Genomic DNA, 19,011 nt, shown 5'->3' on the forward strand with positions numbered 1-19,011 from the left:
TGCCTTGATCTGCCTAATCTCCCTCCTTCTCCTGCCCAATGTACCCTCCATTCATCCATCTGCAGGACCTTCTGATACCTTGTCTTCCTGCCTCCATTTTAAGGACTACACATTGACAGTGGTCACGGTAGGCATTGGGCATGCAAGACTTCTAGGGGTGGGGGGTCAGGGCACATTCCAAACACTCACAGAGGAAAAAGAGTTTTGGAGCTGATGACTATCAGCAGTTTAGAATGCCTGATGACCCTCTTTCCCATCCCACTCCTGCCTTGTACTCTGTTGAGGTACTGGAGTAGCCTGGAGTTGAATGGGGTGGATGGGAAGAGGATGGGCTCCTGTTGCTTCAAAACTAGGACCTGTGTTACGCTTGGCTTTGCCAGCGACCATGCAATCTCATCTGATAGGCTTAGTCTTCCCTAAAGAGCCTGATTTTACACCTTGGGAATAAGGGGGGTGAAGATCAGGGACAGACAAGAACAGAGGGCTTGTTCATGCAAATTACAGGCCATCAAGTCACTTCTGACTTATGAATCAATGAACTCCAAAAAATGTTCTCTTGTTCAGCCTTGCTCGGGTTATGCAAATCCATGATCATGTCTTCCTTTACTGAGGCTATCTATCTCATGCTGGGTTTTCTTTTTTCCTACTGTCTTAAACGTTTCCTAGCATTATTGTCTTTTTCACTGAGTTTTTTCCAGTAACTAAAATGCAGTAGCTTCAGTTCAGTCATTTTAGTTTCTATATGTATTATATACATTGATTACACACACACACACACACACACACACACACACACACACACACACACACACACACACACACAAGCATGTATATAATATATGTGTATATTATATATGGGGATGTCATTTTTATACTTATGTACTTTTGCCCTGCTAATTTATTCCAAGATTATTAGCTGTTAAAGATGAGGATGAAAAACAGAAGATCTGATAACTAACCAAGAAAGAAAGCAGGGATGTAGGTATAGATTTTTTATGGGGTGGGTTTGGGGTGAAGCCACGCCCCCATCTGCCCCTGGGGCATGGCCACACCTCCCCAAGCCCTGCACCTGGCCTCAGTGCTTATAAAAGCAGCTCTCCGAGGCCAGGGATGGCAGACTCCCCTGCCACCCGCCCACCTGCTGTGCTGGCCTCCCCTCTGGGCAGAGGCGTAGCTAGGGAAAATGGATCCTGGGCGGCCGCTGTGATGATGGAATCCACTCCCAAACAGCATCACTTTCAATGGTGTTTAAACTAGGGAGCCCAGATTCTCCTTTTAAACCCATCTTAAAGGGAGAATCTGGGGTCCCCAGTTAAAACAACACTGAAAGTAATGTTGTTTTGTGGTGGATTATCCCCTGAAACAGCATCACTTTCAATGTTTGAACTGGGGACCTCAGATTAAATCCATGCCGAAGGGGGTGGATTTAAAAGGAAAATCTGGGGAAATTTGGGGGGTGCCTGCTGTCAAGCTAGCAGCACCAAACTTTCAGGGATTTTTTGGGAGACACTCCTGATGATACCACCCAGGTTTGGTGAAGTTTGGTTCAAGGGGTCCAAAATTATGGACCCTCAAAGGTGTAGCCCCCATCTCCTAATAGCTCCCATTGGAAACAATGGGGGATGGGGCACCCCCTCTGGAAGTCCATAACTTTGGACCCCCTGAACCAAACTTCACCAAACCTGGATGGTATCATCAGGAGTGTCTCCCAAAAAATCCCTGAAAGTTTGGTGCTGCTAGCCTAAAAACTACGCCCCCTGCAGGTCAAAAACTGAAAAAAAAAACACTTTAAAAATACAAAAAACACAAACGGGGGGTGGAGCTTGGGATATGTAATGAGGGGGTTTAAACCTGGGAACCCCCCTTATCTATGTCCTTGGAAGAAAGGTGGCATAAAATGTAAATCTGTGAACTGCAACAAAACTCTGTGCTCGCTTCAAAACCGGTAATGAACCTTAGCTGCTTTGATAAGTTTATGATTGGCAGATGTTTAAAGCATAAGTACTTGGGCTATTCCTTCATGTACCCCCTTTTCAAGTAAAAACAGTATATAATCTTTACTACCATAAAAACAACAACAATAAAACAATTTAAAGTAGATCTCAAGCACAACAAAATTTCCCCACAAAAAAATCCTCAAAATAAAAATTGAAATAAAACTCTTCTAAATTAACCTACAGCGCAAATAACTGGGAAAATCTGGGAGAATAGGAGAAAATTTCAAAGATGTTGTCCAGGAGTAGTTGCAAACCTCAGTGGAGAAGGGCATAATGCAAATAATAAAGTTCCCTACGGTCTTTAAAAATGACCTTTTTTCACATACATATAGCTCACACAAAGGACTCATAAATTGATGGGTATACAACTACATTCAAAAGCTTTGTTGAGAGCTGGTGTGGTGCAGTTCTAAGAGAGTTGTACTAGGAAACTGAATGACTGGATTTGAATTCCCACTGTGCCATAGAAGACCATGGGTGACAATGAGCCATTCACAATCTGTAAGCCATATCTACCTCACAGTTCACAAAGTGATTAACTGGGTAAAAATTAAAAAAGAATAAGAATTGTGCACACCTGTAAAGATGTTTCAGTTATGGTGATCTAATTATGTAACTCTGTAGATGACATGTAATCATATCAGTACTTCATAAACACAGTGTAATGTGCTCAAGAAAAAGCTTTCCTGAATGAAAGTGTAAAGGGGAGTTGTCCAAGCATGAAAATAGCAAACAATCCAATCTAATGACATACACAGAACAGCACTGCAAGCTCAGAAAATAATATCGAAAGGACAGACTTCTCAGACAATAGAGGATGCCATTAAAATGCAAAAAAATTCAGCCCACAATATTCTCAATTACATACAGGACAAAGCCTCAGGGAGAAGGAAATATATCTGTTTTCTTTAAACTAACAGGAGTATTATCTACACATAAGTTCAGGGATCACAGTTCTCCACTATCTATTAAGACTGAACTAAGAGACAATATATATCATCATTCTTTCCATAATTTCTCTCTCAATTCAGAGTCTATATTTCCAAAAAGGACTTCAGTTAACAGGAAACAGAACTGAATCATTCATGGGCTCCCAAATTATGAAAAAAGAACTTGTTAAAACACAGAGGCTGCTTTTGTTCACAAGAAAAATGTGTCATGCTGGATAAACTGAATTTCTCTTGGAGAGATCTCTATTGATATGATTACATGAGGGCTCCTGTAAGTCTACTGAATACCTGAGATATTTCAATTAATCACAATTAAATTCTACATAAACATCAAATGTTGGCTGATTAGCCAACAGTCCTAGGAAGGTGCCCATGAAAGGGAAGATGGAGGAGGTTGAAAGAAGCCAATGGAATTGAAGGACATGAAAAAGGTGAATGCAGCCAGAACAAAAAGCCCTTTAGAAAAGAAAACTGCAAATCAGGACAGAGCCTGCTTGTGCCTCCCTATATTCTGTCAGTTCTATTTCTACACCAGAACTGAAGCACTGTGTGTCATGTAGGGGGTTGGTATCCTTACCCTTCTGCGTAATCTGTCCCGTTCTTCTCGGATAGCATTCATAGTGGCCTTGGTCCTGTTCAGCTCCTCTTCTTTACTGCACAGCATTGCAGTGAGACTCTCATTCTCTTCCCTTAGGCCTGCCAGTTCCTTTTCCCATCGAGACCTCTCTTCTGCCAGATTTGGATAGAGATCTCGCCCTAGCACACCTTCAATTTCTTCTACTGTCTGCAAAAATTGAAAGAAGCAGGCTATTAGAAGGGACTGATAATTTCACATAGATGCACTAAAGAAATGACAAACTTAAATAGAAACATGCTAACTCTTCAAATTTATTCAAGGAATTTTTGAATAGAAAACATTAACCCTTTAACTTGGGCTATTTCGTCACACCCTCCCAGCAGGCAGTTGATTCACCTCAATGAAGTGGAAGCCCCTCCCAACAGAACCATGTACTTTTAGTGAACTCACCAAAAGCTAGCAGACATACCTCAAGCAACTCAGAACTATACCACCTTATTCAAACTGACATATACTTATCCTCCTTTGCCTCTCACAGCAATCCCAAGTTCAATTCTCCTGTCAAAAGTTCTGTTCGAAGCAGTGGCGTAACTAAGCAAACTGGAGCCCTGGGCAAAACCTGAGTTTGATGCCCCCCAGGCGCATGCCTGGTGCAACGCGCACACACCCCGGCCCCCTTGTAGGTACACCCAGTGGCGTATCTAGGCAAACTGGAGTTTGGGCCCCCCCCATGGGTAGCCGCCCTCCCCCACTGTGACCAAGCAATGATTTTCAAAATGCTTTCAAAATGTTTTATTACTGCTATGAAAATATTTTATGGTGTTGTATCCAGTCCTCCCAGTTGGGGGAAACAGCATCACTTTCAATGTTATTTAAACTGGGAACCCCAGATTCTCACTTTAAGGTAGATTTAAAAGGAGAATCTGGGCTCCCTAGTTTAAACAAGTGATGCTGGAATCCACCCGCAAACAGCATCACCTTCAATGGTGTTTAAATTAGGAAGCCCAGATTATCCTTTTAAATCCACCTTAAAGGGAGAATCTGGGGTTCCCAGTTTAAACAACAATGAAAGTGACGCTGTTTTGGGGTTGATTCTCCCCCACCCTGAAACAGCATCACTTTTAATGTTTAAACTGGGGACCTCGGATTCTCCCTTTAAATCCATGGCAAAGGGGGGGGGGTTAAAAGGAAAATCTGGGGAAATTTGGGAGGTGCCTGCTGTCAGGGGTGCAATTGTTAAGCTAGCAGCACCAAACTTTCAGGATATCTTTAGGAGAGTCTCCTAATGATACTACCCGGGTTTGGTGAAGTTTGGTTCAGGGGATCCTCAAAAGTGTAGCCCCCATCTTCTGCTAGATCCCATTGGAAACAATGGGGGACGGGGGCACCCCCTTTGGGAGTCCACAGCTTTGGACCCCCTGGACCAAACTTCACAAAACCTGGGTGGTATCAGTAAGAGACTCTCCTGATGATACCTCCCAGGTTTGGTGAAGTTTGGTTCAGGGGGTCCAAAGTTATCGACCCTCAAAGGTGTAGCCCCATCTCCTATTAGCTCCCATTGGAAACAATGGGGGATGGGGAACCCCTTTTGGGAATCCATAACTTTGGACTCCCTGAACCACACCTCACCAAACTTGGGTGATAGCATCAGGAGAGTCTCTTGAAAGATTCCTGAAATTTTGGTGCTGCTGGCCTAAAAACTGTACCCTCTGCAGGCCAAAAATGGAAAAACACTGAAAATACAAAAAAATCCCACAAATGAACCTGCAGTTTTTGCGCCCACCACAAGGGGGCGCCCTGGGCAACTGCCTACTTTGCCCAATGGGAGGAACGCCTCTGGTTCGAAGGACAGGCCACAAGCCTCAGTAGAAAGCCCCACACAAATCCATGACTTAACAACTTTGGTCAATGATTAGAGGAGCTTTAAAACTGAGACAGGCAAGAATTCTAGCCTATTTTCAATATAGCATTTCTCTATGACTGGATTATTACCTTATTAAAGCGGGAACACTAATAATGTTCTTCATCAAAGCTGTGCCCAATAAAATTGTGATTGTTATAAGAAAAATGCAACATGCGTATTAAAAATAGTGTTCATCTGGTTTTAAATTACATTATAAAGTGACTAGCTCTATTACCACACCTTAATGGCTAGATCACAATGTTCGCTGGCAGTGGTGAGTTGTTCGATATGTCTGTCCACATCTGCTACAGACAAACTGCAGCTGCTCTTCTTTCTCCCACAGACAACATTCTCCAGACCCGTCAGCACTCTCTGCAGTTCAGAGTTCAAGTCACTACAGGTATCTGAACAACAGAAAGAGCATGTCAGACAAGCACTAAAAGTCAATCTGTATCTAAAGAATGAGAGGTTAAGATTTTTTAAAAGTTACCTCAAATGGTCAAATATTTCTCTTCACAACCTGCCCCTTCCCAAGCACAAACAGTATTAACCTGACCTAGCAAGTTACTAATTTACTAGCAATTTTTCAGACTTGAATGTTGTATGAAGATGTGCACAAAAATCAGTGTCATCTTTTACATGCAACTGAATGGGCTGAACAGTAGAGCCTTTCTAGAATGATTCCATGAAATGTGTAATATATCACTACTGGTGTCAGAAAGGCAGACCAGCAGCCAAGGGAATTGTTTCCAGTCCCACACAGCATGTCTGTCTAGTCCAGAATTCCATTTCCCACATTACCCAACCAGAAGCCCCAGCAAGTCAACAAGTAGGGGTCCTGAGGCCAAACTTATCCCTGTTACTGCTCTGCACCAACTGGCATTCAGAGGCATTTTGCATCTGAACAAGTAGCTAGTAACCATCAGTGATTTTTTAAACCATGTAAGCCTGTGACCATCATCACATTCTGTAGCAGCGAGTTTCACACTGCATAAAGTCATAGGTGGATTCCGCATAGGCCAAAAACAGCAGCGTGAAAACAGTGTGAAAATGGTGTAAAAGGGTTTACACCGCTTTCACACCGCTGTTTTTGGTCCATGTGGAATTCTGCCATATATTCATCCACCCTGAATCTACTACCTGTCAACTTCATTTGATACTTCTGAGTTCTAATATTTAAGGAAAGGGAGGAAAAAAGCTTTCTCCATATTGTTTCTCTACTTATCAGCAACCTATGTCTCCCGAAGCAAGCATCCTTATTGCATTAGTAGCAAAGCACAAAATGGCAACTGCCATTACTGCCATAGAAGCAAGTGAGCAGGTCTTACTCTCTACCTTTGGCACACCAGTATCTAGTCAGCTTTCATTAGATGTTAAAGTGGAGTTTCACAGTGGAGGGGGGGCTCAGTGGTATTTATTTTTATGATAAGCAATTTCCCCTTGATTAATACTTATCTACCAATCTCATTTCATGTCCCCACACACCAGTATTTGGCGAGAAGGAGAAAATGGCTCTCTATCCACACCACATTCTATTCCATAAACGTAAGTCATATTTCCTCTTAGTTGTCTTTTTTGAAACTGAAAAGCCCTAAATAACCTCTCCAGTCTTTTTTTCATAGGGATGAAAATACAGTTATCTCTTCCACATCGCTGGGGATAGGGACGCAGTGCCCCCCCCCCCCCCCCAAATCTGGAAATCCATGTAAAAATATTTTGGCCCTCTCTTCGTAACTGAGAATAAGTCTGAATTTTTCCTTTTTGTTTTATTTTACCTTTGAAAATTGTGTGTATTTATAATGCATTTCTGAGTTTCTAAACATTTTCTGTGTCATCCGCTGGCCTTCGCCACAGAAAAAAAATTCTGCTCTGTCAGATCCACTTAAAAATCATTTTTAAAAATAAACAACAATTCAGTTACAATATACAGTTTCTTAGGCCTGGATGAAGTGAGATTGCTGAACTTATAAAACGTATTTATTTTCCTTGCATTCCTGAAGCTCATTGACAATTTCTACCAATTTTGTCACATTTTTCAAGACAATGTCTTTCTTAAACAAGCTCTTGTCCTTTAAGTTCTACCCCTCAGGCTACCTTCCTTGCAGGAAATACGACTTTACAACACAGAGGAACCAACATCTCAAGGAGAAGCTCCATTAAATGCGGTCATTGAATTTGTAACATACAGCAAGGGAGATTAGCTGTTTTAGCCCTTGATGTTTTACTGCCTGTAGCAGTAGAATAGCATAGCTAAATTTACTAGTGTATCATGACAGGTGAGTGTAGTTCAGTATATCAATGAGGTTGCTGTATTAGCACAATGTGTAGTGCTGTGTTTTCAGTTCATGATGAATTTGTACAACATGTAAACCAAAGAAAAAGGGTTTTTAAAAAGAACTTAAACATACGTATAGCAGAAAAGGAACCAAAAAAAAAAACCCAGTGGAAAGAATATGGATGACGAACTGCAGAAAATAAACATCTTACAATGTAAACTTATGATGTTCACATCTCTCTTATTTGTAGAAAAACAAATGTAACAATAATAAAAGGACAATAAATCTTCCCAGTGTTGTTCTATAGTCTTGATTGTTACGGGCTTTAATCCAATGCAGCTGCCCATACCAAGGTGTAGGCAGGGCCATCTCTGGAAATTTTACCACATAATTTTCAACCGATGTTATGGACGTTTGTAACTTTTCATTTAGCTTGCTCTGTCCATTGTTGGAGTTGTGTATGATGAGCAATTTCCCCTTGAATGTGTGAAGATGATGACGCAGGGGACAATAATGTGACCCTGCAAGTCCTTGTGGGTTCCCCCATTGTATAGACAGTACTAATTTAAGTAATATGGCGTGTTACTAGTATAAATGGTAAAGAGAAAAACTGTCAGAGTACAACCTCTGTGTATCCATACACAGTAACGTTTTCTAATGAAACTGATAGCAGACTTGGTTCTATACTGAAATATGTTCTCCTTCTAAATAATATCTCTGTGGCACCTCAGAAGCTACAATATGTGCTTTCTGAACCAAAGAGCCCAAAGCCAAAGCTGTGAACCACAAATCCTGCTTGAGATTGACACCCCCACCCAAAAAAAACCCCACTCACAAATAACCTTAACACTCCCTACATCAGTGGTGGTGAACTTAAGGCACGCGTGCCAGAGGTGGCACTCAGAGCTCTTTCTGTGGGCATGTGCGCACAGAGTTCGTCATGTAGGGGGAGTGGAAAACCACCCCCACATGCTCACACATCTAGGCTGGCCTTGCTTCTGAGTAAACCCTCCTAGGGTCGTGATTCACCCATTCAAAGCGTTGAACGGTTGCTTCACCAAGTTTACTCCCGAGTAAAGCGTGTCTTGGAGCAAACCGTTTTTTCTAAACTAAAACCTCAGTATTCAGGTTAAATTGCCATGTTGGCACTTTGCAATAAATAAGTGGGTTTGGGGTTACAATTTGGGCACTCGGTCTCGAAAAGGTTCACCATCACTGCCCTACATGGTCAACTGTTACTTTGGGACCAGCCATCTGTACAGAAATTAAACAATTCCCAGAAAGCAACAAGTTTTGGAAAAATGCTGATTTTTAATTTCACTTTGTTATTTTATCTTTATTGTGATCTTGACAGTCAATATGGTTACCGGCACAGTTTAAAAGAAAACAAAATTCATCAGCATAAAGAATGAGAGAAAATCAGGAAAAGGGATACTTAGAATAATACTTAACAGTAGTGAAAACTTAGATGGACATGGTTCAGTGTTTTACAACCACTCGTTTACAGGTTGTGTTCAAATGTCACAAAAAATCACTATTTGCTTGTGATGTCCAAATTTGATAGCTTTAACAAACTGAATTTTTTTCTTGCCAAATTGGGATTCCAAGTCAGAATAAAATCATGGATCAGAGTTTCACGTAGTGTGCATGAACAAATCCAGTTGGAATTTGGATACCACAACAAACAGTAGTTATACCAAATATTTAACTGAAAAGTTTTCAATCAACTCCACACTCTCAAGGAATGAATAAGGGCAAGATGGGAAAGAAAGCAAGATTTTAATCACATCTGTCACTTTCTAAATTTGTCACATTTGTCAATTTTTTTCACAATAAAACACATTCATAGATGGATTCTGGTTACTTGTTGCAAGTAATAATCCTGCTCAATGACTAGCAACCAAAATGAAGGAAAAAATTAAAAAATTGTCTTCAATTTTTAAGGCTTATTTTACAAAAGTTGCTCAAGCAGTTTGCTTTCCATTCTTCCTCTGCAGCTACCACATTATTACTATATTGGATGTATTTAGGAAAACTGGCTCATACCTTTAATTCTGCCCTACAATTTACTTTATTAATCTTCACTTTTCCTCTGAACATGTTGACAAGTCTGTCAAAAACTGCAATATCTTCTTGCTGCTGCAATTTTACATAATTTCCATTTAAAAAACAAACTTCTCACCCATGTCAGCTGTGACCATGGTTGACTGGTTTTCTAGGACGGAAACAGAAGTCTGATCTTGGTCCATGCTATGTGAATCTTCATTGGCCTCATGCTGGCTGTGACTAAGTTCTGATCGTAGTTCTGAATACTCATCTTCTTCCCTGGGGAATAAACCAAAAATAAACAAATTGAAAAACATATCCACCTTCTGCTGAAAAAACACAAATTTTGTTTCTATAATTGCAACAATTGAATATTACAGTGTCACTTTCTATGAATGTAATCTATACTGTACATTTTTCTAGAATTTATGAACCTGGGAAGTGTCCATAACAATAGCTTCTAAAATTCACAACATCCAGTATGGAGTGCATTCACCAGACAGATGCAATGCACCCTACTGAACAGACAGTTTACTAAATTATCCTCCATGTTATATAATGTAAATATTCTCTATTACATTTACCATATATACTCGAATATAAGTTGAATTTTTAAGCACATTTTTTGTGCTGAAAAAGCCCCCTTCAACTTATAAGCGACTCAGGTGTATTTAAAAAAAATTTTTTAGGTTTTTACTTTGTTGGCCAGCAGAGGATGCAGATTTTAGGCTAGCAGCACCAAAAGTTCAGGGATTTTTCAAGAGACTCTCCTGATGATACCACCCAAGTTTGGTAATGTTTGGTTCAGGGGGTCCAAAGTTATGGACCCCCAAAGGGGGTGCCCCAACCCCCATTGTTTCCAAAGGGAGCTAATAGTAGATAGGGATACATTTTGAGGGTCCATAACTTTGGACCCCCTGAACCAAACTTCACCAAACCTGGGTTGTATCATCAGAAGGGTCTCCTAAAGATACTTTAGTATCCTAAAGATACTCTGAAATGTTAGTACTGCTAACATAAACATTCCTCCCCTGACCAAAAATCCAGTTTTGGATTGAGCTAAGGTTCTTGTACTTTTAAAGTTATTGTTGAGACCATATTGTTTTTGTTAACCCTCTTTTCCACTTACAGAGCTAGTTTACTGTTTTTCTTTGAAATTAATATTCAAAAACATTTAACCTACTGATGCCTCAATTAATGTAATTTTATTGGTATCTATTTTTATTTTTGAAATTTACCAGTAGCTGCTGCATTTCCCACCCTCAACTTCTACGCGAGTCAATAAGTTTTCCCAGTTTTTTGTGGAGAACCCTATGGACTTATGAATGGACTCTATCCATTAATGAGTATGTGATACTCTGCTGTCAGGGGTGCAAATGTTAAGCTAGCAGCACCAAACTTTCAGGGTATCTTTAGGAGACTCTCCTGATGATATCACCCAGGTTTGGTGAAGTTTGGTTGAGGGGGTCCAGAGTTATAGACCCTCAAAAGTGTAGCCCCCATCTTCTATGAGCTCCCATTGGAAATAATGGGGGATGCAGCACCCCCTTTGGGAGTCCACAAATTTGGACCCCCTGCACCAAACTTCACCAAACCTGGGTGGTATCATCAGGAGAGTCTCCCAACAAATCCCTGAAATTTAGGTGCTGCTAGCCTAAAAGCTGTGCCCCCTACAGGCCAACAACTGAAAAAACACTAAAAATACAAAAAACCCTCAAACGGGGGGTGGGGGGGTGGAGCTTCGGAAATGTAATTGGGGGGTTGAACCCAGGAACCCCCCCCCCCACTTATGTCCGTGCCTCTTAACCTTCCCTTCTCCAGACTAAACTTATTTAACTCCCTAACCCACTCCTCATTGGGCATGGAATCCAGACTTGTACCATTTTGGTAACGCAACATCTCTTTGGCAATAGTTTTGGTTTTCTGTTTCTGACTGTTAATTTTGTAGATTTGTGTATGTACATAGTTCAGGTTTTAAACACAATTCATTTCATACACACACATAAGCACACAGTTGGGTTTGGCAGAGTTGTTCCATTACAGGCGGTATTCTCTTTCAGCAGCTGTCTTCCCTTGACAAAAAAACCCCCATACTCATCCTAGAGAAAGCTTCTTCTATCAGAGGAAAGACTTCCACAAGTAGAATGGAACTGTAGTACGCAACACAATGTTATAATGCTCATGTAATGAATCACAAATAGAGTTGGAAACCTCATACATTTTGTGTAGAAAAGTTAGTGCAAGGGAACAAAAATGGTGTGAAACTAATGACACGAGTTCATTTTTTACATGGGAAAAGCAAATCAAAATGAGGATTTTTAAGTTGAAAACGCTGAAAATAATTGATGTAATCCCTATAGAATATAGTCCCATGTAATTCTCATCACTACCATGTGAGGTAGGTTAGGTTGAAAGACAGTGACTGGCCCAAGGGCAACAGTCAGGCATGACACACAGCAGCTATTTGAATCCAAACCTCTTTTATCCAAATATGATATGCTATCTGTCCCACTACAGTGGCTCTGCAAATGATCCAGTAAGTATTAGAATTAACACAAAAAGCAATCTTTTTCAATTTGTAGCACATCTGCTAAATGTATCAAGGACACAAGTCCTTGGAACATCTTGCACAAATTCTCACTAAAAAGAACTGACTATCCCGTGTTTTCCTGAAAATAAGACAAGGTCTTCTATTAATTTTTGCTCCAAAAGATGTGCAGTGGTGGTGAACCTTTGGGACTCCAGATATTATAGACTACAATTCCCATCAGCCCCTGCCAGCATGGCCAATTGGGAATTGTAGTCCATAACATCTGGAGCGCCAAAGGTTTGCCACCACAGTGTTAGGATATATTTTCAGGGGATATCTTATTTTTTCCCATGACTTTGTGCCCCCCACGGGACCAGATCAGCTGCGCCAGAGAATCTGTAACTAGGGCTTATTTTTGGAGTAGGGCTTATATTTCAAGCATCCTCGAAAAATCATGATAGGGTTTATTTTCGGAGAAAAGCTTTCTTGCATTATTTTTCATATCAACATAATATATGGATGCAATTCTTCTGTGAGGTGCAGAGGTGTAGCTAAGCAAAGTTGCCCCCCCACAAGGGCCGCTGCACCCTCCCTCTCCCACACCCCCACTTACCTTATCCTGATGGTGCGGGGGGTGGTGGTGGTGGCCACAGTGTGGGGACCCATGGGGGGGCAGAAAATACAGAGCCCTCCATCCCCCTCTGCTCCATGGAGCGGGGCAGAGGGGTTTTCCTGCTCCATGCTGCCAGCTCTTGCAGCACAAGAGCTGGCAGCAGAGAGCAGAAGGCTGCCGCCGCCATCCCCCCTCTGCCCCCGGAGCAGCAGCCATCTGCTCTGTCGTGCAGAGGGGGTTTCCCACTCCCTGCTGCTGGCTCCCGCAGCTCGAGAGCCAGCGGCAGGGATCAGCCTGCCTGGCGCCGCTGCCTCCTGCAGCACCTGGGACAAGCCGCCTCGGATGTCCCCGTTGGCGCTTTGCCTCTGGTGAGGAGTGAGGACCATGTATTATGCCCTCTTAGCTTTCATAGAAATTAACTGTAACTTTAAAGTAGTCATTATTTCACAGCACACAGCTAAAGCAAGTAGGTCTCTACTGCTATCCTAACCTGTGGAATTGCCCACTCACACGAGATCTATTTGTATAAGCAGTGCAACATGAAGAGGGGAAGGTTGTGCTGAAGATCACACTTCCTTCCTCAGTAATTAGGAAAACTATCACGTTACTTCTAATCATGGAAGAGGAAATGCGGTTTTCTGTGAGTTCCTTCTCCTGTGTGGACTGCTCTCACTCATAGTCTACACCCAGCAGCAGTCATTTCTGCAAGAAAGTGAACTACAGGAACATCTGCACTTGCTATAACCTGACAGGAGGGTGGTTAGGGCAATTAATGAACAAGAAAGAGTGAAAGGGAAAAAATAAGTTATAAATTTTGCATTGCTCCAGTTTTCTTACAACCCTTACTTAAATACCTTGAAAACTCAGCAAGGCAAAGCAAATATTTAACAAAATGCAACAATGGTTATGTTCAGATCAGATCAAAACAACATTTGAAATGCTATGCAATACATGTTAAAGCAGGTGAGGAGCCAAGCCTTAAACAGCAAGAAAGACAAGATAATGAAGACGTATATATGTGGATAAATGTTCTCTGAATAAGTTAATTATTATCCCCAACACAAGCCAACAATAATTAGCTTCAGACAAAAAACAATTACCATGCAGCCAAAGAGCTGTCTATTTCTGGTCAGAAGGGTAATTTGTTTGTTCATTTAATGTCAACTCTGTGCAATTAGTCCTTCATTTTAAAATCTGAATTACCTCTCTGAGTGGAAGAGAGAATTGGCTAATCACAATGGTAACACTTGAAGAGGCCAGCTGCTGTGAGCTTTGCCCATTTTTTTTCTAAACAGGTTTAAACTCCAATAATCTATATAAGGGTTTTTTGCACTGCTGAAGGATTCTGCTGTCTATGGAACCTACGTGAACCTACATACAGCCCCTATATTTTCCTCAGAAAAAGTCTTGTTTAAAGATTCCACTTCTCACAGTTTCCATTTGGTTTCTCATTTGGCTCAGTCTAATTACTTTCTGTTTTCTTGCAGCATTTATAAATTAATAGATAATTATCAGCTCTTTCCTGGGTTGAGGGGGAGGCATATGGCTTAAGAACTGCTTTCTCGCTTTGTAGTCAACAGAAAACACAGCTCATAATTTGAAAAAGAACTGTTTATGATCCTGCTGGAAGTAGATGCGTATATGCATGCACACATATATGTATGCCGTGAGAAAAATATAACTTTAATTATATTTAAGTTTAATAAATATATTCTCCCATTGCAGTAATCTTTTTTCCCTTCTCTTATTTTAACACAAAGTACTTAAGCCTTTTCTCCTCCTCCTCCTCCTCCCAAATGAGCTAATACTTTATAAGTGATTCAGTGCCACTGCTCAGGTGAGAACTGGGTTTTTGGCTGGGCTATGAGAGAACTGCTATTGGTGGCTTTAATTGATTACCTCCATTTGACTATAATAAAAGATTGTGCTTCTTTGTTGTTATCAGATCTACCAGAAGCCTCTGAAACAGTAAACCATGAGATATCTGGAGGTCAAAATAGTTATCAAGAGATATGCTATGGAAAGGTGTAAAGTTAAATAGTCCCTTATAGACTGAATTTTGATGGTTGCCACTGATGACCACTTGTCATTACTGTGGGACCTATCCTACAGGATCCCAGAAGGCTTATTTTTATGGTTTTACTCCCCATGCTGTTCAATTTGTAGCTTGGGAGAGATCATTCATAGTTCTGGATTTGGGTGTCATCAATATGCTGACATCTATGCTTATGTGTGTAGACAGCCTCATTCTACTGTAGCTGATCTGAGTCTGTGCTTGACTTCTGTAGTTAATTGTCCAAGGGGAGCAAATTGAAATGGAATTCTGGCAAAATGGAAGAGATTCAGGTGGGGAAAGTTAAAGTCTTGGGGGCCTCCCACATTTGAGGGGGTTCAGATACTTCAGTTAAGAGTCTGGGGATTCACCAAGTCTCAGGATTATTTCTGGAAAAGCAAGTTAATACAGGTTCAATAAATACATTTCCCCATTTTAATTTACTCCAGACCATGGCCAAGCCATTCTGAACATGTAGGTTCATGTCACAGTAACTCTGATACCAGACTATTGAAAAACACTTTACACAAATAGAGACAACTTCAAACTCCAGGTGTTACAGAACTGTTATTATCAAGAGCTAGGAGGAATTTGTATAATAAACTTATTCAGTTGTTGCTGCACTGGCAGTTTCTAGGTTCAATTCAGTGTGCCAGCTATTACTTACTCAATTCATTGTGCTAGCTATTACTGCCCGGAGTGGGATCCATAAGACTGCCTTACTCAGTATGACGTACTCAGACAGGTTCACTCATCTAAGCAAAGACTTCTGAAGGGTCAACACATAAAGGGGCAAGAGCAGCAATGGTGTAGTGGTTAAGAGCAGGTATACTCTAATCTGGAGGAACTGAGTTTGATTCCCCACTTTGCCACTTGAGCTGTGGAGGTTTATCTGGGGAATTCAGATTAGCCTGTATTCTTCAACACATGTCAGCTGGATGACCTTGGGCTAGTCACAGTTCTTCTGAGCATCCACATACCTCACAGTGTGTTTGTTGTGAGGGAGGAAGGGAAGTTTGTAAGCCCCTTTGAGTCTCCTTACAGGAGAGGAAGGGGGGATATAAATCCACTGCTTTTTCTTCCTTTTCTTCAAGAGCAACAGTTGTCCATACCAGGGATGTAGGTATAGATTTTTTATGGGGTCGTGGGTGGAGCCACACCCCCAAGCCCCGCCCCTGGCCTAGCGCTTATAAAAGCAGCTCTCCGAGGCCGGGATGGCAGACTCCTCTGCCCTGCCCTGCCCTGCCCTGCCCTGCCCTGCCCTGCCCCTCCCCTCTGGGCAGAGGCACAGAGGGAAAATGGAGCCCAGTGCAAAATCTGAGTTTTGCTCCCCCCCCCACCCCCCCCGGGCAGCTGAGGTGATGCTGGAATTCACTCCCAAACAGCATCACTTTCAATGGTGTTTAAACTAGAGAACCCAAATTCTCCTTTTAAATCCACCTTAAGGGGAGAATCTGGGGTCACTAGTTAAACAGCATTGAAAGTGATGCTGTTTTGGGGTGGATTGTCCCCCACCCTGAAACAGCATCACTTTCAATGTGACGTAGTGGTTAAGAGCAGGTGCATTCTAATCTTGAGGAACCGGGTTTGATTCCCTGCTCTGCCACTTGAGCTCTGGAGGCTTATCTGGGGAATTCAGATTAGCCTGTGCACTCCCACACATGCCAGCTGGGTGACCTTGGGCTATTCACAGCTTTTCGGAGCTCTCTCAGCCCCACCCACCTCACAGGGTGTTTGTTGTGAGGGAGCAAGGGCAAGGAGATTGTAAGCCTCTTTGAGTCTCCTACAGGAGAAAAAGGGGGGGGGATATAAATCCAAACTCTTCTTCTTCTTCTAAACTGAGGACCTCAGATTCTCCCTTTAAATCCATGCCAAAGGGGGTGGATTTAAAAGGAGAATCTGGGGAAATTTGGGGGGTGCCTGCTGTCAGGGTGCAATTGTTAAGCTAGAAGCACCAACCTTTCAGGGTATCTTTAGGAGTCTCTCCTAATGATACCACCCAGGTTTGGTGAAGTTTGGTTCAGGGGGTCCAAAGTTATGGACCCTCAAAGGTGTAGCCCCCATCCCCATTAGCTCCCATTGGAAACAATGGGGGATGAGGGCACCCCTTTTGGTAGTCCATAACTTTGGACCCCCTGTACCAAACTTCACAAAACCTGAGTGGCATCAATAAGAGACTCTCCTGATAATACATCCCAGGTTTGGTGAAGTTTGGTTCAGGGTGTCCAAAGTTATGGACCCTTAAAGATGTAGCCTTCATCTTCTATTAGCTCCCATTGGAAACAATGGAGGATGGGGGCACCCCCTTTGGGAGTCCATAACTTTGGACTCCCTGAACCAAACCTAACCAAACCTGGGTAGTATCATCGGGAGTGTCCCCCAAACAACCCCTGAAAGTGTGGTGCTGCTATCCCAAACAATGCGCCCCCTGCAGGCCAAAAACCGAAAAAGCACTAAAATGTTTTAAAAACCCACAAACGGAGGGGCGGAGCTTCGGACATGAATGGGGGGGGCTCAAACCCAAGAACCCCCCCTTACCTACGTCCATGGTCCATACCCAAGCATTCTTTACTGTGGTTCCCACCTGGTAAAACCAGTCTGAGGAGGACAGGAAGACTCATACTCTCCTTTGTTCCACAGAATGCATAAAACAGAACAGTTCATGATGATATTGTTATAAAGGGAATAGAAATGCAGTAAAAAAAATGTTGTGTATGTAAACGTGATCCATGCAACAGTCACCTCCAGGCTGGATTACTGTAACTTGCTACCCTTGGCTGTGATCTGGAAGTTTAAACTCGTGCAGCATGTGGAAGCCAGGCTCCTTACTGGAGCATCTAGCCAGGACCGGATCACACCGGTCCTGTACAATCTCCACTGGTTACCTATCGCGTTCCGGATCATGTTCAAGGGTTTGGTTTTGACCTTTAAGGCCGTGAGCGGTCTTGGACCTACATACCTCCAAATTGCCCCTCCAGGGCCCTCCTTTCTTTGGAGGAGTACCTGCTAGTGGTCCCTGGCCCCAGAAGTATCCGGCTGGCCTCTACCAGGGCCAGGGCATTTACGACTTTGGCCCCCGTTTGGTGGAACAGGCTGCAGAAGGGGGTTAGGGCCTTGTGGGTTGTTCCACCAAGCTTTTCCACCTGGCCAGCCGGGAAGGTAAATAACATCATCCGATCTCCCATGGGTAAGGAAGGGAGGGGGGTGGTTTGTGTTAACATCTGTTGTGTTGCCATCTGTTTTATTGTTGGAATGTTTTATTGGTTGTATATATATGGGATTTTATGCTATTTTATGATGTTGTACGCCACCCTGAGCCCTTTGGGGGGAGGGCTTATAAATATGAATGAATGAATGAATGAATGAATGAATGAATGAATGAATGAATGAATGAATGAATGAATGAATGAATGAATGAATGAACGAACGAACACATTTTATAAAGGTAATTGGGTTTGCCTCCAAATGTTAGGAAGTTCTCTTCCTCATACTACATCTTTATTGGATGTATTAGATTTCCTTTATTTTGTAGTTCAATTGTGCAATACAGATTTTTTTCGTATTTATTGTATGCTTTATAATGATCTTTTTTGCCTGTTTTTCTTGTTGAGACCAAAGATAGATTACAATATTATAAAAATAATGAAATAAATAAAAGTAAGCTTGAATGAAAAGGGTGACATTGTCATGAACTTTATTAAATTATATAATAATGTACAGTTTTAACACAATTATTACTTATTCCTTTAAAGCAGTATGTACATTTCTGATAATACCTACTTTGGGAATCAGGCTACCCACAAAAATTCTCCCAGTAAAAAAGTAGGCTTGTACATTACAAATGTATCTTGAATCATGTTCAGATTGCTCTTTTGTGGACTCTGGATTCATAGTCATGATCTTCATATGGTGACTTGCCTATCAGGGTTCCCTCTCAACAAAATTAGTATATAGATTGGCACTGGGAAAGCTTGGCTGTCTTTTAGCTGATAGATGCTATTGGTATTTGATCAGATCAGAATTACTGGATCCAGCATTAAATAGGGATAATGACTCATCCTGATAT

The 19,011-nt window shown here is 41.8% G+C and overlaps 1 protein-coding gene across 2 annotated transcripts in view; it reads right to left on the bottom strand.

Moving 5' to 3' along the window:
* MCC (MCC regulator of WNT signaling pathway) overlaps positions 1-19,011 on the bottom strand; it is a 240,601-nt gene that overhangs the window by 53,223 nt on the left and 168,367 nt on the right. For both annotated transcript variants that reach the window (XM_048503353.1, XM_048503355.1), the window contains 3 exons: positions 9,886-10,028; positions 5,668-5,831; positions 3,525-3,731 (listed from right to left, as the gene is read on the bottom strand). In XM_048503353.1, coding sequence (XP_048359310.1) covers positions 3,525-3,731; positions 5,668-5,831; positions 9,886-10,028 — 514 coding nt within the window. The remainder of the gene's footprint in view (positions 1-3,524; positions 3,732-5,667; positions 5,832-9,885; positions 10,029-19,011) is intronic.

This window comes from Sphaerodactylus townsendi, linkage group LG07 (genome assembly GCF_021028975.2).
Source record: "Sphaerodactylus townsendi isolate TG3544 linkage group LG07, MPM_Stown_v2.3, whole genome shotgun sequence".
Lineage (NCBI taxonomy): Eukaryota > Metazoa > Chordata > Lepidosauria > Squamata > Sphaerodactylidae > Sphaerodactylus > Sphaerodactylus townsendi.